The 23,476-nt window shown below is 44.7% G+C and overlaps 1 protein-coding gene across 2 annotated transcripts in view; it reads left to right on the top strand.

Moving 5' to 3' along the window:
• The first annotated feature begins 8,142 nt into the window (after positions 1 to 8,142).
• Positions 8,143 to 23,476, top strand: part of RBPJ (recombination signal binding protein for immunoglobulin kappa J region) — a 220,675-nt gene continuing 205,341 nt past the window's right edge. The window contains exon 1 of one of the 2 annotated variants that reach the window (XM_045474326.1): positions 8,143 to 8,268. In XM_045474326.1, the coding sequence (XP_045330282.1) occupies positions 8,237 to 8,268 (32 nt within the window). In that variant the 5' untranslated portion in view covers positions 8,143 to 8,236. The remainder of the gene's footprint in view (positions 8,269 to 23,476) is intronic. The other variant, XM_045474331.1, reaches the window with a different exon arrangement.

Below are 23,476 nucleotides of genomic sequence, written 5' to 3'. Positions count from 1 at the left end.
TTAACATTCAAGAACTTTTCCACACTAATTCTGCTCTCTATGCCCTTGAACTATGCCTTTATTGTTATCACCACCTCTGGGTTATGAGGTCCTAGGGAATCTCCTGCCTAGGAAATAAGCCCCTTTATGAATTCAATAGGGGAAACTCTTCCATGGCACAAACAGGCCTTCACCCCTAAATATTTGATGTTGACTGTAAATTCTTGAGCTGTGTTCCTTACAACTTCACTTTCTGTCATATGTTACATAGCCACCAATGTTTTCGCCAGGGAAAGGTCTACCCCATCATCAGATACATTCAACAGATGAGGACCACAGGTTCTAACCGGCTAAGCAATCTTGGCCAAGATCTCCCTACAAGAAAGAGACAGAACTGAGGCTAAAAACCAGGCTCTAGCCCCCAGCCATGCCGCAAATGTGTTCAGCTCCTTGAGGTCTGACTCTGTCCTGAACTCTTCAGATTTACTTAACCAACACTTGTAGAACACTTACTGTGTGCTAGGCACTGTGCGAAGCACTTTACAAACACCAACTCATTTAATCTTTATAACAGCTTGAGATGAGCAACCTTTGAGAAGCTACTTAACCTTTTTTGTGTCTGAATTTCCCCTTCTGGAAAAAGGTGATTCGAAGAAGTACCTACTTCATAGGGTTGTTATGACAGTATAATAAGTTAACACACCTTGAGCACATAGTACCATAGAACGGTACCTGGCATAGAACAAGTACTACATGATTAGATATTTGCAGTGTAAATAATAGGGACAAGAACAATGATGGATCTGGGAATGTCTTTGAGGGGGAGGGAAAAGTTCTTAGGGGGCCACCTACTTGGTGGGGAGGTGACCAGTGTCACACTAGTGAAGGACCTTCTTGCACTTTGTTCTGGTCCCCACCGATGGGGGACCTAGTCCCCATCATTATGAGATGCAGCTTTAGATGAGAGTAAAGATGCCCTCTAAGATGTAAAGATGCATTTGCTAGCTGTTATTTACAGACATGCTAACAATGGAAAACTCATGTTCCCCCATCTGACCAACCCTGAGAGCAATGCCAAAGATTTCCTGTAATGAAAAGGACTAAAAATACTTTTTGATGATGGAGAGGGTGGAAGTTGAGCAACGCTGACTGAGTGAAATACGGAAACGATACCAAATGGCACCCAAGAAACAAAGCAAGCAGCCCACCTGGCCTTTGATCTCTTGGTCTCACCCCAAGACTCGGGACATCTTGTTTTGTTCCAGAAGGCCATGCTCTGTCTTTGTGTTTGCACACTCCACCCAGTTTTCTAGAGAGAAAAGTAGTCAGCCATGAGTAATGCTGAATTAGAGCATAAGATGGTTGCCAGTAAATCAAACGCCTCAGTAATATAACTTTGTCTTCTTTACAGCCTTTTTAAGATCTTTAAGAACTGGGAATATGTTTCATGCTTTGGGGCCTCAACAACTATCTCCATACCTGTTACCAAATTACTGTTATAATCAGATCTTGTGTATGATGTCACATTTTTGTTCAATTTAACTTTTGTTTGTTGGTTTGTTTAGCCATTTTGTCAAACCATCATGGAATGGCTTCCGTAGTTTGTAAAAACTCTTCACACATATTATTTCATTTATTCTCATTTCCATTCAGTGAAAGATAGTCATTATTCTCATCATCACCCCCTTTCACAGATGAGAAAACTGAGGCACAGAGAAGTGAAGGATCTGATCTGAGATCACACTGCCAGCCGATGATAGCCTTCTGATGCAAAGCCGTTTCTCCAGCTCTACCCTGCCAATCCCCTGAAATTCAACTTAACTCTGTTTGGGGTATCCTCATTGTTACAAATCTTCTCCGTTTATTATGGCTGATTTCCACAAGAGGCCTCAGCCTGGCCAAGAGGAACCTTCTATTTTTCTTTGCAAGTAAGTTTTTCCTCTTCTCCTGTCTGGAAAAGGTAGCTTGGCAGCCAATTCAGTGAGCAATTCAGTGATTTAGGAACAAATATGTGGTACCGCTGAGTCGCTCCAGATGTTGGGCTAAATAAGGCACAACTGGACTTTTTGGGATCTGAAACTTCTTCAGACCAAACTGAGAGAAGGGGCCTAAGAACACTTGATGGAGTAATGATAATATTCTCATTCAATAATGCCTATTACATGCCAAACAATACAGAGAGGTAGGGCTCAAGATAAATAGTCAGTAAATCATATAATTTTATGATAAAAGATAATAATTTCTCTTCCTTTGGTTACCCTTCTTGTAGGAGGACTTTTCCACTCCTGCACTGTTGAATTCAGGAGTAGCTTTATGACTTGAGTTGGCCAATGAAAAGTAGACAGAGATGACACATGTCTTCCAGCTCGCGATTTCCATCTGCTACAGAGGCTGGCAGTGTTCCAGAGAGAGGCTGCCCTGGGTCCCAGAGAGAGGTGGAGAAACCAAGCTGCAGCCAATCCTTAGTGGACGAGTAGTGTGAGCCAGCAGTATTTCTCCACTGTGTGGAAAGCCACTGATGTTTTCAGATTGTTGTTATAGCAGTGTAGTCCAGCCTATGCTGACTGGGAAACTTGCACCAAGATCTCATAGCTAGTACATGATTAAGCCAGAACAATTTTTCTCCAGCATTTAATGAATGCTTATTGCATTAACAAGGCTAAGTGTTTTCTATATATTATCTTAGTCAATCCTCACAATGACCCCACATGTTTATATAGTTCTTATCTTAATGTTTTAATTAAGTACGTTTCAGCTCACATGGCTCATAAGGAGCAGATCCAGGACTTGAACCCAGATTACTCTGAATTCATATCCAAATCTCATAATTACTAATGCATGTTGTATCCATGTTCACTTCTTGAGGGCATGGAACTTGAGAAATTGAAAAAAGGAGAATGAATTTGCCAACCACTGTCAGACTTTCAGATGGTAATTATGCACTTACCAAGTTCAGAGAATAGGGTGAACTGCCCCAATTTATAAACAATAACCCAAAGAACGCCCTGTGCTTGGGCAAAGGAGGTGAAAGTACTTGAAGCTTCCTTGACACTCCCCCTTTCCTGCTTACCTCCCTACTCAGTTCAGTTCTCCTGCTCAGCTACCAACCCAGAGTTCCCACCTTCTCTCTTGTTAGTGGACAAATGAAGGCACAAGAGCTACCTTCCACCCTGAGGAGAGAGCCAACAGTACCATGGGGAACAGAGACCACAAAGATTTTTGAAAGACACAGATCTGAATTCAAGTTCTGACTTTGCCACTTACCAGATTTGGGACCTCAGGCAAGTTGCTTCCTTTCTGCATCTGTAAAACGGGGTAAGTAATCATGGCTACCTCACTGGACTACCGGGGTGGAAAATGGGATCTTTTTGATAAGTGCCTTGGGCTGGGCCTGGCATACAATAGATATTGATGAACGTTGATCCCCTTAGGAATTTGCCTCCTGATCCTCCCAAATTTGTGTGGAGCCATCTGTTTTCCTGTCTGCCCTTGCCCTTTGCTCCTAACCTCCCTATCCCTTCCCTGAGAGAACCACATGAGGAAGTGCAGGCTAGCCTACTAGAGGATGAGAAGTCACATGGAATATCAGCAGGCTTTCCCAGTTGGTAATGAACACCAACTTCCAAATGTGAGTGAAACCCTCTTGGACCATCTAGCGTCATCTGAGCTACAGGTAGCTGCAGCCCTAAGAATGACCCCAAGTGAAACCAACACATGAACCACCCAGCTGAGCGCAGCCCAAATTGCTGGCCTACAGAATCGTGAGCAAGTATAACGGTTGCTGTTAAGCCCTTTGGCGATAGTTTGTTATGCACAGAAGATAATTGACATCCAAAGCCTTTAACACACAGCTCTGGGGGGGGGGGGGCGGCTTCTGGGTTCACATTAAATTTCCATTCTCTAGTACCTCCCTCTGTATCACAGGCATGGGCTCCCAACATTCCTGCTCCACTGGCCCTGTCTGAGAATAGACCAACCATACTCCCTTTCACACCATGGAGGCACTCTAGAGAGCTGGCCGGTGGCTGTTGTTGCTGAGGTCTCTGGGGTTACCTCAGCTCTCCTTTTCTCAAAGCCTGGTTGTTCTACAGATTCGATGAGCTTCCCTGGTATCCTTCAGATAAGTTCCGTCTATCCTTGAAATAGCTAGAGTTGGTTTCTGATGCTCATACTCCCAAAATTCTTAATGAATAAAAGTTTCCTTCAAGAAGTTTGACCCTGCAGATGAGGAAAATGCAGTTGGCAAATATGTTTAAATGATTCTTGTACCCTGAGTGCCATGCTGGTCTCTGCAGAAGAAGAGTGAAGAGAAGGCACCAACCTTACCCTCATGGAGTCTCCAATGTAAGAGTCTTCCTGGATCAATTTTTTTTATTGCTTTTCCCCTTAATTTGCAGACCTGAAACTAAGGAGAGTTCTGCCAAGTCATTGACTTTGAAATACACCTAATTAACTTGAGTTCTAATGCATCATCCAGGCTTTACTAGAAAAACCACAAGCAGATCTGATTCTTCACTACTTGCCCATGGCCATTCAAATACTTGAAAGATGAGGACACAAGTCACCTTTCTTCCTTAGTATCCTACTTAGTAGCCCAAAAGGAGCTAATACTTTTCCCTGTGACTTTTAAGCCTTGCTTGATATTGTCTTTCTTTCCCCTCCCCTTCTCCCACCCTGCTTTAAATTTGGCCCCTTTCAGAATTCAGGTAATATAAGGAAAAGCATTCATCGAACCGATCTTGACTTTGACTTTGACTTGGGAGGGGAATGTTTAGAGAAGGCCTGAGAGTGAATTTCTTTGTTAAAAAGATTGTGAAACCCTCACAGAAATTTCATGGAAATTTTTCATGAGCAAAAGGTAGTCAGTAAGTATGTTTAAATGCTCCTGTGCCCTGCACACCATGCTGGTCTCTGCAGAAAAAGAGTGAAGAGAGGCAGAAAGGAACAGGAAGAACAAAGAAGACACTTACCTGCCAGGCACCGTAATATGCAGGATCCAAACAACCCTGTGAGGTAGGCAATGGTATCCTCATTTTACAAATGAGGAAACAGAGACCTGAAGAAGTGAAAAGAATGCCCAAGATCACCAGAGTCTTAATTCCAGTCTAAGCTTGTTACCCAAGCTCCTGCTTTTTCTACTACCTGGCTGTTTTTCCAGGAAGAAAGCAATAGAAGCTGAGTTGGAGCTGCACGTGGATGGTGTCATGCACCTTATTAATTGCCATTAGGAATGATAACTCCATAGTTGCCCCTGGTTCCCAGGATGAATTTATTCCAACACTCTCCAAAGAACAAATTTATTTTAAAGTTGTCTTTTTGATATAAATAAGTAATTATCAACAAATGTCCCACAAAAAGGGGATTCCCTCAGTAAATAAGATTTGAAATAGTAGGACACCTCAAAAACTTAAAATATAGAGTTCCCCCATTAATCTCCAAAGGGAAGATACAGCCTGATATTAGTTAGGGTACACCTTAGTCTGCCATAACAAAGATACTCTAAAATACAGTGGCTAAAATAGAAGTTAATTTCTTTTTCATGTATCAGTACAAAGATGAGTGGACCAAGGCAGGACAAGTGGCTCTTCCATCCTCAACACATGGACTCCAAGATGGCACTAGTGGTTACCATGTCTCAGACAAAAAAAAAAAAAAAAAAAGACAATAGAGAGAGAGTCCAGGGAAAGAAGTTTCTCTTTAAGGAGATAACTAACACACATCACTTGTACTTACATCCCACCTGCCTGAACTCAGCCAAATGGACACAATCAGATACAAAGGAAGCTAAGGGATGTACAGTCTCTAGTTAGGTGCCCAAGTGTCGGGCCAAAACTCCAAGAGTTCTAGCACCAAAAAAATGCAGAAAGGGAGAACAAATACCAAAGGAAAGTTGGCACTTTCTCATTGTCCCCAAATTTATTTTTACATAAATATTTTACTCTATTTTACACAATGTTCCTCAGGACTGGTATTTCATTAAATAGTTTATTAGTCAGGATAGGGTAGTTAATGATGCAGTAACAAACAACCCCAAACTCCAGAGGCTCAAAACAACCTAACTTTAGTTCTCACCCACACTACATGTCTCTAGTGGAGGAGGGATGGGAAGAGAGGGTCTGCTCTGCTCTCTGAGGAGGAGGATGGAGAAGCTGTCCTCTGGAACAATGCTGATTTCCAGGGTAGAAGGGATGAGAGTGTGGGCAAATCATGCACCACCACATCTAACTTGGAGGAAATTTAAGTAGAGTCTGTAGGCATTTCACAGCCTCTTCCTCCAATGCATCTCACTTTGCTTCCAGAATTGAGTCAGTTTAGATAGAGCCACCCTGGCTCTCTCACAGTGTTCCTGAGTCTCTTGAAGAGAAAACGGCCTCCTTCTGTCTTTCTTGTCTTGATCTGCCACCATCTTGTACCAATTGGAGTACCAAATACAAGCTCTGGATCATTATGGTAATTGGTAAATGTTTCTGTAATTATTATTTTCCCTGTATCTATGTTCACAGTACCAAGAGGAAGAGCTTATGTCTCCAGTTCTTGAATGGGGTTGGGGTTTGTGACTTGCTTTGGCCAATAGAATGAGGCAGGAATGACATCATGCCTGGGCCTTAGGTGGCCTTGTACCATGTCTACTCATTCCCGCCGAAGGCTCTCAACACAATTTGCTCATTATATGATCCCTGTGTGATCAAGTGTAGGTTCATCTGCTGGAGGATGATAGACCACATGGAGTAATCCTAGTTGATGTAACCCCAGATGATATGGTGGGGTGGGGGACCCAGGACAGGGCATCTTGAGGCCCAAAAGGTTGATCATTAGTGTGCCTTGGAACACAGCAAGGGTCACAGAGATCCAGGGTAACCACCATCCCAGTCTATCTGTCCTTTCCCAGGACATGGGGATTTCTGGGGTAAAAACACAAAGCCCAGGATGAACATAACAACTTGTTCACTTTATGGCAAGGCCAGCTGGTCCATGATCTGCATGGTGTTACTTAAGAGGAGCTAGGAAGGGCCAGGAAAGTGGAGTGTCTTGCCCAAGAGCACACAAGTAATTCATTCATCCCTTTTCTTCCATTAAGCATACATTCAATGTCACTTAAGTTTTACAATCCTGTCACATGGCTATTGTTCTACAGGTGAAGATCTACTCATAATATATGTAATAAAAAAATAATAATAACCTTTACCTAGTGTCAATCATCTGTCCATTGACATATATGATTTTATGTAATCTTTGTAATTGTCATCGGAAAGAAGTACCATTATCTCTGTTTTACAGATGGACAAACTGAGACCAAAAAAAGGGTTAAGTAACCTGCCAATGTCACACGGTTATTGAGTAGTAGGATGAGGACATCTACAGCAGTCAAGCTCTGGAGCATGTGTTCTTTCTCATATACTGCACAGCCCAGTGCCCATCCCAGGGTGCCCAGCCTGACTGCATTCCAGACACATCCACCCTCCAAAACCAACAGACCCCACTCCAGCCAGAATGTCCCATCAGGCTGACACACATTTTGATGAAGAGGGACAGATGGGAAGACTAAGAAGGTCACAGGTGTGCTGTGCGTGGGTTGAACTTCTGCTCGAGAGGTTAGTTTGGGGGAAGGTGTTGGACCATGGTGAGTGTGACATTATGGGTTAGAAGGACCTGTGACATGGTACATTACATCACCGTACCTCAGCTTGCACAGCTACAAGACTGGGAATCTGGACCACACTACAATTAAGGCCCCGTCTAGAATTGGGGGAATCCAGTTCACCCAACGATTTCAACTCAACAGAAATAACTGAGGTCAGGAACATCAAGGCAGCCAGGACACATGAAAAAAAAATTAAAGTAACCTAAAGCAGCTGGAACATCATTTCTCTCCTTTTTTTTTTTTTTTTTTTCCCCTTTGGTAATTTGTTTTCCAGGCTGCTCTGCTATGAAAATCCGGCCTCAGATCTCAGGATCAGCTGAGGAAAAACAAGAAATAAGAAAGATTATTTCTTGTTTGTCTTTATAGATATATAGCTATAATCAAAGCACTTTTGAACCCTCCACCCCTCGAAAAAAAAAAAAAAAAGCCTATGTCTGCATTTTTCCCCCCTAGAGAGAATGTTGACCTTCTTCCTCTTCATCTGGACACTTTCACTTCCTTTGCTGCAAGGTGAAGTGGCCACCAGACTTAGGGTGCAAGCGGCTAGTTCTTTCCGTAGTGCTTTGTGACCCTGGAGCCTTCAAGAAGAAGCCATATGAAGAGTTTCTCTTCACGATGATTGGGCTGCTCTACCCAGCGTTGCTGAGGTGAGTGATTCCTCTAACAAAATCTCTATGTCATGGGTGCCCATGAAAATATTTAATATGCTCTAGTTCACGATTTATGAGTAAGTTCACTGCTTTTTGCCACCTTCCACCCCAAGGTGTAAGGAGCTAACCATCCCCTCTGCTATTTCCTCCACCGGACAGTGCTCTGGTCATATTGCCTGCTCTGTGGTGAGGCCTTACACAGCAGGAGACTGAAGCTTCAGAGGGTGAAGTTTCTATTCCACTGTCCAGATGCTCTCCCTCCCTTGGGGCCAGCCACACTGCTTCGTCCTTGGGCTCTTTCCCATTGCCTTGTGTTTCCCTGACTCCATGGCTTCTCTTACTTACCCTTGCAGAGAAACACAAGGAGTTTTCTGATATCAAAAGCATGTATGTTCCCTCTACATAGTTTACATTTTAGCTGTAAGCTTAACCTGATAAGCTCTTCCAGAAATGATGGTAAGGGATGCTAATCAAATCAGTTGATTATTGAAAGCAGGCTACTTTCTCTCAGCACAATGTTGGGCTCTGCTGGGGACACAGAAGGGCCTATGACGTATCTGCTATCCGCAAACTTGTAACCTAATTGGGAGGCAAGTAGCATTCATCCATTGCCATTCAGTACACAATTCTTGCATGCCTACGGTAGGCTGGGTATTCGGGAACCCATGCAAGTGGTTTCTAAACTCTGAGCTCTGGCTCCCCGGGGCAGGAGTTGGGGAATGAAGTTATGACAAAGGGTCACAAATCCATGTATATCACAAGCAGTGCCTGCAAATTTTCATTCTCTTCCTACCCATGCATTCATTTGACAAATATGTACTGAGTGTTCATAAACATGGAATAACGCCTCAGACATGTCTGTGTATTTTCCAAAAGCATTTGGATGCCATTGTGATCGATTAAATAGAACTCCATTTAAAAGTTTTACTGAGTTTGGAATGTCCTTTTCTCACTGGGTATTTTCCAAGTCAGTGGATGCCAGGAGTTCATTATCATCATGGCACTGCACAAAACGAGTGAACACTTTTAAAATGTGTTCTTATTCTGAAAAATGTGGGAACTTCTGCAAGAGAAGGTTAACACAGGGTCCAGAATAAGACCTGAAGGTGTCGGTTTTGTAGGACGGCAGCCAGGCATGTAAAGGCAAAGAAACCAGGGAGATGTGAGGGGAAAACACAGAGAACATGAACGCTGTGTTTAAGCAACACTCACCCATGTCAGTCTATGGTAAGAAGAGCACATTACTTTAAAATATGCACATAAACTCTCTCTTTTAAAATGATTTTGGGGGGGCGCCTGGGTGGCTCAGTCGGTTAAGCGGCCGACTTCGGCTCAGGTCACGATCTCGCGGTCCATGAGTTCGGGCCCCGCGTCGGGCTCTGGGCTGACAGCTCAGAGCCTGGAGCCTGTTTCAGATTCTGTGTCTCCCTCTCTCTCTCTGACCCTCCCCCGTTCATGCTCTGTCTCTCTCTGTCTCAAAAATAAATAAACGTTAAAAAGAAAATTTTTAAATGATTTAGGGGGCGTCTGAGCGGCTCAGTCAGTTAAGTGTCCAACTCTTGATTTCTGCTCAGGTCATGATCTCATGGTTCATGAGCTTGAGCCCCACATCGTGCTCTGTGCTGACAGCTTGGAGCCCACTTGGGGTTCTCTCTCTCCCTCTCTCTGCCTTTTCCCTGCTTACATACGCTCTCTCTCTCTCCTTTTCTCTCTCAAAATAAATAAATAAACACTTTAAAAATAATAATAATAAATTAATTGATCTAGTAACCAATTAAGTTATTTTATATAGTTAGTATCTCTTACATATTATAAGCAACAAATAAGTCCAGAATATCTAAATCTCCACCTCCCTGACCAATCTTGATTATTTCGCTCCATTTCTACAGGGTAGGCTTTTCAAAAGCAAAATATATTATAATTGTCTGTGTTCATCATTCCTTATACTTTTTCCAAGTGCTTTCTCTCTATACATGGTTTGACGGAACATCACCAAAATTATGAGATGCAGACAGGACAGGAAACATTATCCTTATGTTATAGATGAATTTAGAATGCCTAAGAATAGGCAAGGAATTACATGGATACAAAAATAAGCAAGGGTTGGCTAGGTAAAATGGTCAGGAGAATGGATTATGAAGAAATGTGAAATGATCCTGGGATGCAGAATCTGGGATTTGGGAAAGAAGGGGGAAGCTAGAATCCCTTGCTTCTACTGGCCATCATACGAGTTCTAAGAAGATCACACTCATGTTAAATGACGATCTCTTAAAATTGACGAAGAGACATTTTAAGAAGGGCCTAGGGAAAAAAGGCAGCAAAAATATGTTTGAAAAAATGAAAAGTAAAATCTAGAAAAGACAGTCCAGGGGCGCCTGGGTGGCGCAGTCGGTTGAGCGTCCGACTTCAGCCAGGTCACGATCTCGCGGTCCGTGAGTTCGAGCCCCGCGTCAGGCTCTGGGCTGATGGCTCAGAGCCTGGAGCCTGTTTCCGATTCTGTGTCTCCCTCTCTCTCTGCCCCTCTCCCATTCATGCTCTGTCTCTCTCTGTCCCAAAAATAAAAATAAACGTTGAAAAAAAAATTAAAAAAAAAAAAAAAAAAGAAAAGACAGTCCAACAAGCAATGTGATGCATGGCGGGAGAATTAAGGGCAGCTCAGTGAGATTCAAGTCAGCTGCACGGGATTCAACCTCCCGGTACTTTCTGTTCACTGTATTTTCATGGAACAATAATTCACGTGGCCTAAAAAAGTCCTGCGGACTAAACTACAATGGGTCTCATTTCAGGTGATGCATTTTTCGAAATTTTTCTCACGTTTATTCATTTTTGAGAGCGTGTGAGTGGGGGAGGGGCAGAGAGAGGGAGACACAGACTCCGAAGCAGGCTCCAGGCTCTGAGCCATCAGCACAGAGCCTGATGCAGGGCTCGAACCCACGAACTATGAGACCATGACCTGAGCCGAAGTCGGCCGCCTGACTGAGCCACCCAGGCGCCCCTCAGGTGATGCATTTTTAAGTGAAGGCAGCACCGCCAGAAGAAGGCGCTTGGGCTTGAATTTTGCTTTCAGCAAATTTTGCTTTCAACACACATTAGCTATCAGGCAACTACTTAATACTTCATCTCTCCAAACTTCCTTTTTTTTTTTTTTCCCCATCTCTAAACTGAGTATGATAGTACTTCCCTTGCCTCATTGCTTCAAATATTCCCGTTGTTGTATGCAAAGCACCTCGTCAAGTACCCGGGACATAGCAGAAACTCAAGCAAGGAGAGCTGGTTTATTGGGTGGTGGTGCTGGGTTTGATTTATGTGTGTTCTCACGGCCTGAGCACTAGACTGGGAGTCAACAGAATCCAAGTTTGGGGTCCTGACTCTTCTGTTTAGCAACCGTAGGATGAGATGTTATTAAAGGCATCTATGTTTCTTCGCCCCGAATCTCTTCACATAGAAAAATGTGCGTAACTTCCTTTCCTATTGTCAGTTCAAGGCTCAAATGAAACAGTGTGTGTGAAATGGCTCTTAAATAGAAATGTCACATGAAAATAGAATACATTGCTACTGAGTCTTTCAAAACTAACCATCTAGGTGAAAACAGACGTGTCACTCTATCGGTAACAAAGGTATCCCGGTAACAAGAATAGAGTAGAAGTCTCTCTGTTTTCCGAAGTCCGAGTCACAAGAAAAATCCCTCAAATGACGAGATGTGTAGTTAACAGAAGGGAGACTGTTCCGGTTTAAGGACGAGGAAACATTTGAGCAGGCTTACGGGGGTCATGATGGACTGCCCATCTCTAGGGTGACATCAGAAAGGATGAAGAGCCCTCTGTCCTGAATTCATCATAGAATCAGAGAGCCCTCCACTCAGGAGGGACCAGAGATAGTGCAGCCCACCCACCTTGTTTGACAGAAGAGGAAACTGAGGCCCACGGAAGTGAAGGTACTTAATCACAAGGACACCCACAGCGGGCGAGCTTACCACCTGCCTCTGCCTTAGGCTTCTGCTCACTGTTTTCCATGACGACACCTTTACTTCTGTTCAAATGCATACCCCCCATGGCTTTAACATCTCTGCATCTGGTCAATGGGAAGCACTGGAGAGCAAATCCAAGGCTGTCTGCTAAGCTACAGGACGGAATAACTCGAATGTTTCAGTGTAGGGCTGGAGGGCAGTGAGGGGCTGCACTGAGTTCAGCATCTTGAAGATCCCCCCCTCCCTTTGCATGTATGATATCATCCAGGAAACATTTAAACAACCTAGATGGAACGAAATGTCTTGCCAGGTGGCAGCTCGTGATATATACAGGCAGCCCCTGACTCACAAAGAAAGACTACAGAGGTCCCATACATACAAACAGCTGCTGCCATCCGCCTGGCCCCCACCACCTTGCAGCTGCCATGAGCTGTGTGAAAAAATTAAAAAAGAAAGAAAGGGGATAGAAAAAAAACAAAACTTGGACCACTTGCAGATTCGGCACATTCAGAGGCAGAGGAAGGGGAGAAGCTGTGGAAACAGGAATCATATGAAGGAAGGGACCCTCCAGATGAGTTGTCAGCCATGGGTGATCTGGTAACAGCCCCACTCCCTTTGCCTTGGAACATCCTCTCCCGGGAATGACTGCCCTCTTCTATCCACGTGGCCAGAAATTCTATCCATGCCGGATTTTGCCTCCAACCCTTTTTGGAAGAAGGGAGGCAGGAATAAATAATAATTTACCGTTAGAAATCTCTTAAAAAGTCACTCCCCTTTATAAAGGTTAATACTGAGTGCCTACCTCATGGGGTTGTTGTAAAGATAAAGTGAATAAATGAATAAGAAGTTCTTGTGACTGGGGTGCCTGGGTGGCTCGGTTGGGTGAGCGTCCAACTCTTGGTTTCAGCTCTGGTCGTGATCTCATGGTGCGTGAGTTTGAACGCCACATTGGACTCCACACTGTGGAGCCCGCTTGAGATTCTCTCTCTCCCTCTCTCTCTCCCCCTCCCCCGTGTGCTCTCTCTATCTCTTTCTCATCTCTTTCTAGATAAATGAGATATCTTAGGACTGTGCCCAATATGTGCTGTAACTCCAGTAAGTGTCATGAAAGTGTTAGTTCTCTGTATAACTATGATTATTTCCATTTTACAGATGAAAGAAATGAGGCTTAGAGAGGTTAAATTACCCTACCTAGGCCATATAACTTAAAGGTAGAACCAGGATTCAAATCTAGGTCTGTCTCCAATCCCATCTTAACTACTGTACTAGCATTCATATGCCTCGTGTTGGGCAACCATTCACACATTAGCAAGAATTCATTCATGCACATCACATCGTTTTCTGCTGAAAACCAGCTAAGCTCAGCTGCACTCAGGAAACAGAAATTTTGGCTAGTGAGGGAGTAAAGAAGGTCATCGGGGAAAGAGAGGAAGACCTGAGTGAGAGACCACAGCTAGGTATTGAGTAGGAAGCTTGGAGGCAGGGATACCCATGAATGGGAGATGTAGGAAGAAAAGACAGTCTGGGGGAGTCAAAGATGAATTCTGACCCATGTGAAATTTCATCTAGATCTGACTCAGGAAAGGGGGAGGGAGATTTCTATCTTTTTCCCCACCCACCACCTCTTGTCCCACCCACGGCTCCAAATTACTTATTAGTACTCTTGGTAGACTACAAGAAAGTTTAAGTAAACTTTTGTGGGCTGGTTGGAAACATAATTCTTCCACTCCCATTCGTACCGCGTTTCTTTTGGGAAATGTGTGCTGAGTTCTAAACAAATGACTTGTAATTTAATACAACATGTGTATACTTGGTGTCTCCCTGGGCTGGGCACCGGGCTGGGTGCTGGGAATAGGAAAGGAGACATAAGGCAAGGTCTCTGCCCTTGAGCAGGAGCCCTGGCGGGGACAGATGTATCAGCAGCAAAGAGACAGTGCGCTGAGTGTCACAGGAGAGGTGTGTACAGAGTGCCTTGGAGCACGGAAGAAGGGGACAGGGCACTTGCTCGTAAATCAACTTTCGGAATTCAACCCTTCTGCAACCAACCCTTCTGCAAGTTGGGAACTGCATGCAACGCTTTAGGAGTTACTGGGAGGCCATACCGTGGAGTACTGAATGAACTCATTCTTCAACAGGACTCTCGTTACCGGCTCTTTTTCCTGGCAGGCGGTAGTATCTGTGGGTTTTTTCTAACAGGTCAGAAGAGAGGGAGGTGATTGCGTGGACTCTGAACTCAGGCTGCTCTGGTTTGAATCTGACTTTCGCTTACTACCAGTAGGACATTTGCCTCAGTCTCGGGTTTTTTAGTCTGTTAAATGGGACCCATGAAAATACCTTCTCCACGGAGAAGATAAATGAGCTAATGTATGCAAAGCCCAGTGCGCGACACGGAATAAACAACTCGCCCAAATCTGGCTACTATTACCCAGGTGATAGGTATTAACTTGTTTCATAGAACTTCACAAAGTGGAGCGCCGTTTCCGGAAGATTCTTTTTTTTTTTTTTTTTTAATTTTTTTTTTTAACGTGTATTTATTTTTGAGACGAGAGAGACAGAGCATGAGCGGGGGAGGAGAGAGAAAGAGGGAGACACAGAATCTGAAACAGGCTCCAGGCTCTGAGCGGTCAGCACAGAGCCCGACGCGGGGCTCGCACTCACCGACCGTGAGATCATGACCTGAGCCGAAGTCGGACACCCAACCGACTGAGCCACCCAGGCGCCCCAAAGGAAGATTCTTTTCAGGGATACCCAGACAAGCATATTTACATTTTTATAGCCTATATTTATCTTCACGTACATACAGCACATCAAATCCAAATTATATTATTTTTTATTAAAATAATTTTTTTTAGCATTTATTTATTTTTGAGAGACAGAGAGAGACAGAGGAGAGCCCGGGAGGGGCAGAGAGAGAGAGAAGGAGACACAGAATCTGAAGTAGGCTGCAGGCTCTGAGCAAGCTGTCAGCACAGAGCCTGATGCGGGGCTCCAACCCACAAACCGCGAGATCATACGTGAGCCGAAGTCGGATGCTCAACCGACTGAGCCACCCAGGCACCACTCAAATCCAAATTTTAAAACTCGCATTTCATAGGATGAATGAAAATTTTTGGAGAGTAAATTAGCCCAAAGAAAACTATTTAGTAAATAATAGTCTGATGTTACATCTTGTCTTTCAAAATAAAAGTCACAAGCAGACTAGGATACTTGAACCAAAGCTAGGGCAGCAGACAAAGGTTTCCTTTTACATTTTTCTTCTTCTTTTTTTTTTTTTTTTTTTTTTTTTTTTTTTTGCAACTTGTCATGGCTTGAATTAGTTTTATTTTTCTTCATATCAAATATGTATGTGAAAGTACACATTAAAATGTTTTCTAGATTTTTTTAAAAAAGGGATATGGCCAGGGCGGTGGGGGGGGGGGGTGTGGGGGGGGAACATAACAGATTTGGAAACGCTGCAAGCCATGGTGTCCCTTTATGTGTTCTCTCACTGTAATGAAATTCAAAACTTTCATCTGGGACTCTGGGGAAAGGCACCATTTTCTAATGCCCTAACTAAAGGGAAAGTGCATCTGAATAGCAGAAAAGAATGCCTTCTGCATGCCCGCACTTTCTTGGCCCCGATTTCAATCCTGGTGGAAACATTCCCTGAAGCCTACGACAGCTGAGCTTTTCGCCTGGAATTCAGATGATCAGAAAAGGAAAATTATACCCTGAGGTTCTGGGGGCACTCGGCCTCTTGCGATGCACACAAAAGCCAGAGAGTGGACCTGCCGTCTGCCACGTCGGCCCCACGAGCTGGGGGAGCTTAAGCCAGAGGGGAGTCAAGGTTGGGGGAGGTGACAAAAGAGATGACAAGGACAGGCCCGTGTCAACTCATTCGCTGGGTTTCCCCCAAGTTGCAGTAAGGTCTCTGGGGCACCCAGCCACCTTTACCCCTTCTTTGTAAAAACTACCCCCAGGAAAGTCCCTCTGCCTACCACAGGAGTTGGCTTTTGAAGCCTATGGAATGGTCATGGCCGGACGGGGTTTCCCTGGGGTCAGTGTCCCCGTCAGGGCTTCTCCTGGCCCTGTAGTGTCACCTCTGCTGACAGGCTTGCAGACGGCAGAGTGTGTTAAAGGCACACAAGACCAAGGAACACTGTTTGCTGAGGTCTTTAAAGATGTCTGTCAAGCAGAGGTTTAGCCTCATCCCAGCCGTATGTCTTCTGCTCTCTGTGGAGACGGCCTCCCTAACTAAACATCCTCCCTTGTCCTCCACCGACCTGGTCACACAGTCCTTATTCCCCCTGCTGGGAAAGGGAAAAGAAATTCATCTCCTTGTGGATTCCCCCCACCCCGCCCCGCCCCGGGAGAGCAGGGACAGAGGAGAAGCTACTCACCAAACTCTGGGTAGGAGCTTTCAGGTCAATCCCTTTATTTCAGCCTCAAGAATAGAATTCTCAGGGGGCGCCTGGGTGGCGCAGTCGGTTGAGCGTCCGACTTCAGCCAGGTCACGATCTCGCGGTCCGTGAGTTCGAGCCCCGCGTCAGGCTCTGGGCTGATGGCTCAGAGCCTGGAGCCTGTTTCCGATTCTGTGTCTCCCTCTCTCTCTGCCCCTCCCCCGTTCATGCTCTGTCTCTCTCTGTCCCAAAAATAAATAAACGTTGAAAAAAAAAAATTAAAAAAAAAGAATAGAATTCTCAGGTACAATACAGGGCACTCAGTTAAACTGGAATGTAGGTAAACAATAAATAAGTTTTTAGTAGGAGTATGTTTGCAATCTTCACAGTAAATACTTATATTAGGGGGACCACAATACTTAAATACTTTTTAAAAAAATTTTTTTTGTTTATTTATTTTTGAGAGAGAGAGAGAAACAGGGTGTGAGTGGGGGAGGGGCAGAGAGAGACACACACACAGAAGCCGAAGCAGGCTCCAGGCTCTGAGCGGTCAGCACCGAGCCCGATGCGGGGCTCGAGCTCACGGACTGTGAGATCGTGACCTGAACTGAAGTCGGATGCTCAACCGACTGAGCCACCCAGGTGCCCCCTTATGGTAAATACTTATACCAAACATTACTGGCTGTTTGTCGGACATTCCAGTTTAACTGGGTGTCTATATTTTCATTTGCTAAATCCAGCAACCCTACTCCAGAACGACCCCATGAGGCTGGCATTATTATTCTTATTTTACAGATGGGCAAATGAGGTTGGAGGGAGGAAGCGACTTTCTGGAAGCCATAGTGTTCATGGGCGACAGAATAGAGACAAGCTTTTCAACCCAGACCCCCTGATTTCAAGACCAAGGTTCCTTCCACCACACTACCCAGGGATCCAAGCCTTAACTAAGAGGGCTAAACGGGACGCTGGTGGAGGAAAGTGAAACATTCTCTAAGGAATACGGGGACGTTCTTGGGTGCCTTGTTCACAGTGTAGCTAATCATTCAACAAACAGTTGGTGGCTAGAATTGCGTTGAATTATCGCCAAGCTTGGTAGCTGAAAGACTCTTTCCTTTCCTATAAACATTCTTAAGAAAAAGACTTGGCCCTCCCTCCCAGCTCAAGTCTCCCTTCAACACAACCCTTGAGTGCCCGCAGGGAGCCCTTCACCCCATGTGCATAGGCGGTGGGAGATGAGGTCATGGGACACAGCTCCAAACGAAGCCTCGAGTCATGTTACAGCCATTTAACACGGAGGAAACCCACAGGACTGGAGGAATTGGCTGGCCCCGGAAAAAAAAAACCCGTCCTCTTGTAGCTGGACAACCTTCAAAGCTCAGTGTGTACAGCTTAGTTACCTTGCTTGAACCAGGCTGCCTCACCAGAACTTGAAAGTATCTACGTGCGCTTCGGTCAGTGTTGTTTTAGGGGAGCAGAGGCTGTGGGGATAAAGAGAGAGAAGGGGTATCCCGCTAGAGCTCTTCCTCACCTGAACGTAAGATCAGTCAGTACAACCCATCAGCCTGGCTTCCTTCTTAAATCTGTGAGGATCTCTGCATCTGCACAAGGGAATCGATTCGGAACACATGCCTAGATGCCCACAAATGTCCAGGTCCTAAGCGGAGTCGCAGTGGTTCCCTCCATAGGCAGCCACTTACTTTCTTCCTCCTTTTTTCTTGTTTTTAATGTTTATTCATTTTGAAAGAACGCAAGTAGGGGGAGGGGCAGAGAGAGTGGGGGACACAGGATCTGAAGCAGGCTCTGTACTGACCGCAGCGAGCCTCGTGGGGCTCGAACTCAGGAATTACAAGATCGTGACCCGAGCCAAGGCAAGATCGTGACCTGAGCCAAGGTCGGACGCTTAACCGACTGAGCCACCCAGGAGCCCCTTATCTTAAGTCCCAGACTTTTCCTCCAGACCCTCACTGGAGAAGCCATGTGAGGATAGCGGGTGGCTAGAAAGAGTCAAGGAAAATGGCATTGAAAGAAAATATGAACCCAAATCTGTCACCACCAGGAAAGTTGGCTACCTGACGATCATTTTAATACCTGATGAGCAAAGCAATACATTCTCACTGGGGGAAAAAAATTGAAAGTGCTAGAAAGTATAAAGAAACAAAAACTACCCATAAGCCCATCACACCAAGATATAACCTCTCCTAAAATTGTGGTATATTTCTTTAAAATCTCTGTCCATATAATAAACATAATTGGCCTCATATTTCATCTATGGCTTTGTATTCCACTTTTTCTAACCTAACAAATTCTAACTTCTCTCACGTCGTCAAAAGCCCTTCAAGGAATCTTTATGACCTTGATGGGCCTTTAAGAGATACATTGACAACGGCATCATTTATTTAATGATTCTCCCACTCCCTAAAGGTTTAGAGAGTTTCCGCTGCTTTTCCTAAAAGATATAACATAGCATTGAACATCTTCTTCACATACGTTTGTGTCAGACCCTTGGTACCTGTACCCTTATGGCTAGAATCTAATAGGAGCACCTGGGTGGCTCAGTTGGTCAAGCATCCAACTTCGGCTCGGGTCATGATCTCGCGGTTGGTGAGTTCGAGCCCCACATCCAGCGCTGTGCTGACAGCTCAAGCCTGGAGCCTGCTTCGGATTCTGTGTCTCCCTCTCTCTCTGCCCCTTCCCCACTCTTGCTTTTTCTCTCCCTCCCTCTCTCTCTCTCTCTCTCTCTCTCTCTCAAGCAGCAAGTTCCAATCCCCCTTCGACTCAGGCCACGGTTTACAAGAGAGAAACAGAGACAGAAACAGAGGGATAGAGGCAGAGAGAGAGAAAACCCCAGGAACAAGTTTCAGAGAAACCACCGCACGATGTCATTTCGCCGGGAACATGACAGCAAAAGTCCTCAGAACTGTGCTGCTTGGTATTTTTACAGAACCATCGCTTGCTGATTTAGTTAATGATAATGTTGGGTTCCAACTTCTTTCCGAAAGGGAGCCTCAAGTGTTCTCAACTTGGACAGGGCTGGCTTAAAAATAAACAAATAAGTTATATAAGTCCAACTTTTGGAGGATCAGGTTTTAGAAGCCAAAGCGCTAGGGTAGGATTAAAGGGGCCTGCCTCACATCTTGTGGCCGGGCCTCACGTGTAGCCTTCAGGGCGGAGTGTCAAGGGAGCGTTCCAGCTGTCCCTGAAATCCAGCTTCTAATTTGGGTGACAACACCCACCAGGAACCCGGGCGGAGTGCATCCCACGTACCCGTGCTTAGAAGATGGTGGAGAGAAACAAAAAAAAAGCCAAGTGCAACCACTCGTAGATGGAGACAGACTTTTATTTATTTATTTATTTTCCCTCTTTCCCACTGTTAGATCTTTTGAAAGGCTTAATGGTGTTATTCGAGAGCTGTCGTCTTCTGCTTGACAGCCAGCTGCATTTTAGTGGGAAGTGAATTGATGACTAGGTATTGCCTTTTGAAAGCTCCTCCAGGAAGAAAGATGTCAGATTCCTCAAAGTGACCGGTGTGGATGGAGCCCCACTTTGGGTCCAGCTGTGGGAACTTTCAAGGGACAGAAGAAGGCCAGGACTCTGGTGGGGTCCAGAAGCCTCTGAGCACTCCCAGGGTAGACAAGAATACGTAGAAAGGAGTGGATTCATTCAAGGATTTATGTAGCACAATTATTAAGAGCTTTGTAAGGGGGAGGTGCTGCGGAGCCGAGGTTAAAAGATGAAGTAGAATAGACCGTGCCAGCAAATTGCTTATTCTAGCTAGGGTGACCAGATCTGTAGACCAGGGGTCTACGTGGGCCAGGAAAGCAAGGTAAAAGCAGTACTCGACTCCAGCCAACAGCTAGCTTCCTGGAATGCAGACCCAGTGTGGCTAGAGCTTCAGATTTTCCAAAGCAGGAGAATGTGATTTTTCTGTAAAATATCCCGATTGCTTTTTAAGTTGGCGGAATTTTTTTTTTTTTTTAACACTATACAAACCAAGCACAACCTGTACCCATAAGCTGGATCAGAGCAAGCCATTGGCGTAAACACGCAGACTGTGTTTGTTAATATGGAGAGAAATCTACCCTATGAAAAAGGCACTTGACATAAATAATATGTTTAATATGATCCCATTTTTGTTCCAAATCGTGCATTTGACGCATAGAAGAAAGATGGAAGGTGATACATCAGAATGTTAACAGCAGGGCCCAGACAGCCGGACTATAAACGATTTTCCCCCTCTTGTTTCTCTGTTTTTAATGAACTTTTCACAATGAGCGTGTTACCTCAGTAATCAGAATTTTCAACAAAATTAAAATTTTAATAAATTCCCCAAGTGTTTTTAGATTAAAGTATTATGAAAGAGATAAAACATTATGAAGGCTTTAAGAAATAAAAAAAATTAAGAGGCGCCTGGGTGGCTCAGTCGGTTGAGCCTCCGACTTTGGCTCAGGTCATGATCTCACAGTTTGTGGGTTCGAGCCCCACATCGGAGCCTGGAGCCTGCTTTGGATTCTGTGTCTCCCTCGCTCTCTGCCCCTCCCCCACTTGTGCTCTGTCTCTCTGTCTCTCTCTCTCCCTCTCTCAAAAATAAATAAATGTTAAAAAAAAATTTTAAAGAAAAGAAGAGAAAAATAAGAAAACGAATTACCAAAAAATATTAAGAATAATAAAGTTTGAGGGGCGCCTGGGTGGCGCAGTCGGTTAAGCGTCCGACTTCAACCAGGTCACGATCTCGCGGTCCGTGAGTTCGAGCCCCGCGTCGGGCTCTGGGCTGATGGCTCAGAGCCTGGAGCCTGTTTCCGATTCTGTGTCTCCCTCTCTCTCTGCCTCTCCCCCATTCATGCTCTGTCTCTCTCTGTCCCAAAAATAAAATAAAAAATAAAACGTTAAAAAAAAAATGAAAAAAAAAAAAGAATAATAAAGTTTGAGTAATAAGAAAATAAATGGTGTGCATTGGACATTTTCCGAGAGATTTATTTTACTTATTTATTTATTATTTATTTATATATTACTTATTTATTTATTATTTTACTTATTCTTATTTGTGTTACTTATTCAGGCATTATTTTACTTATTCTTCCCAACTTCTGTGTAATGCTACTACCGCTATTCCCCTACACAGGGGAGAGGGTGAGGCTCAGAGAGGTTAAGTAACTTGCCCAAGGTCACACAGCTCCTAAGTAGCCCGGCTGGAACTCAAAACCCAGGTCATCTGTCGTAACCTTCAGTACGAGATTACAGTAGTCTTCCCTTCTCCAAGCTTTCCATTTCTGAATTTTCAGTTACCTGCAGTCAACTGTGGTTTGGCAGCAGAAGATCTTCCTTCTGATGAACCATCAGAAGGTCAACAGTAGCCTCACGTTCACGTCATAGTGCCTGGGTCAGTCACCTCACCTCATCTCCTCACACTGACATCTTGTCATCTCATGCCATCACAAGGAGGGTCGGTCGGTACAGTAAGGCTGTGAGGCATTTTGAGAGACAGAAAGAGACAGAACCACATTCACATAACTTTGGTCACAGCCTATTGTTATAATTGCTGGGGCTTGTGAATCCCTCCCGGTGCCTCATTTATGAATTAAACCGCATCATCAGCATGTGTGTCTCAGAGAAACGTGGTACCTACAGAGTTTGGTACTATCTGTGGTTTCAGTCATCCACTGAGGGTAAGGGAGGATTAGTGCACTGGAAGCAAAGTGAATGAGGAAGGTCAAGGAGGTGGTAGTCTTTGACCTGGGCCTGGAAGACCCAGTAACAGTTCAACCCCTAGAGATAGGAAGGAACCAATAGCACTAAAGGAGTAGAGATGATCCCCGGGGGCAGGGGGTTTTACAGAGTTCGGAGGAAGTGAGGTAGATGGGCGGGAGACAGTCACAGGACTATTAAGTACCTTAGGACTTAGCCGTGCTAAGGAATTACACTTTATTTATAGTCAGTGGGAGCCATTGACATGTCCACTACCAGAATGAGACCGGTGCCACGGTGAATTAATTTGCTGGGGGCTGCCATAACAAAATGCCACAGGCTGAACGGCCTCAACACCAGAAATGGATTTCCTCACGGTTCCCAAGGCTAGACGTCCAAGATCAAAGGGTCGGCAAGTGTGGTTTCTCCTGAGACCTCTCTCCTTGGCTGGAAGATGGTGGCTTTCTCAGCGTGCTCTCCCGTGACCTTTCCTCCGGTGTCTTGCCTTCCTCTTCTCATAAGGACGCAGTCAGATTGGACTTAGTGGCCTCAGTTAACTTAATTTCCTCTTTAAAGGCCCTGTCTCACGCCTGGGTGGCACAGTCGGTTAAGCGTCCGACTTCAGCCAGGTCACGATCTCACGGTCCGGGAGTTCGAGCCCCGCGTCAGGCTCTGGGCTGATGGCTCAGAGCCTGGAGCCTTTTTCCGATTCTGTGTCTCCCTCTCTCTCTGCCCCTCCCCCGTTCATGCTCTGTCTCTCTCTGTCCCAAAAATAAATAAATAAACGTTGAAAAAATAAATAAATAAATAATAAAGGCCCTGTCTCCAAACACCTTCTCAGGTACCGAGGGTTAGGACCTCAACACGCGAACTTGAGGGGGAACATGGCCCGTAGACATCTTATCGTCTCTTTCTCCCGTTCACCATTTTCTTGAGTACAAAGCCAGCCCAACATGAACAGTATCCCTCTTGGCTCTGGAACCCTAAACACTCATCCCTGGAAAATATGTGAAGAATTACTGTTAAGATTGCTCTCTCCATTTTCCTGGAGCTCTTTAAGTCCAGCGTCAGCGTACAAGGTCACGTCCAAAGAAGCACAGTCCAAATAGCCACGGGAGACTTTTAAAAAATATTTTATTTTAATTTTTTTTAACATTTTATTTATTTTTGAGACAGG

Source organism: Leopardus geoffroyi, chromosome B1 (assembly GCF_018350155.1).
Source record: "Leopardus geoffroyi isolate Oge1 chromosome B1, O.geoffroyi_Oge1_pat1.0, whole genome shotgun sequence".
NCBI classification, from domain to species: domain Eukaryota; kingdom Metazoa; phylum Chordata; class Mammalia; order Carnivora; family Felidae; genus Leopardus; species Leopardus geoffroyi.
This window is presented reverse-complemented; position numbering and strand designations above follow the sequence as displayed.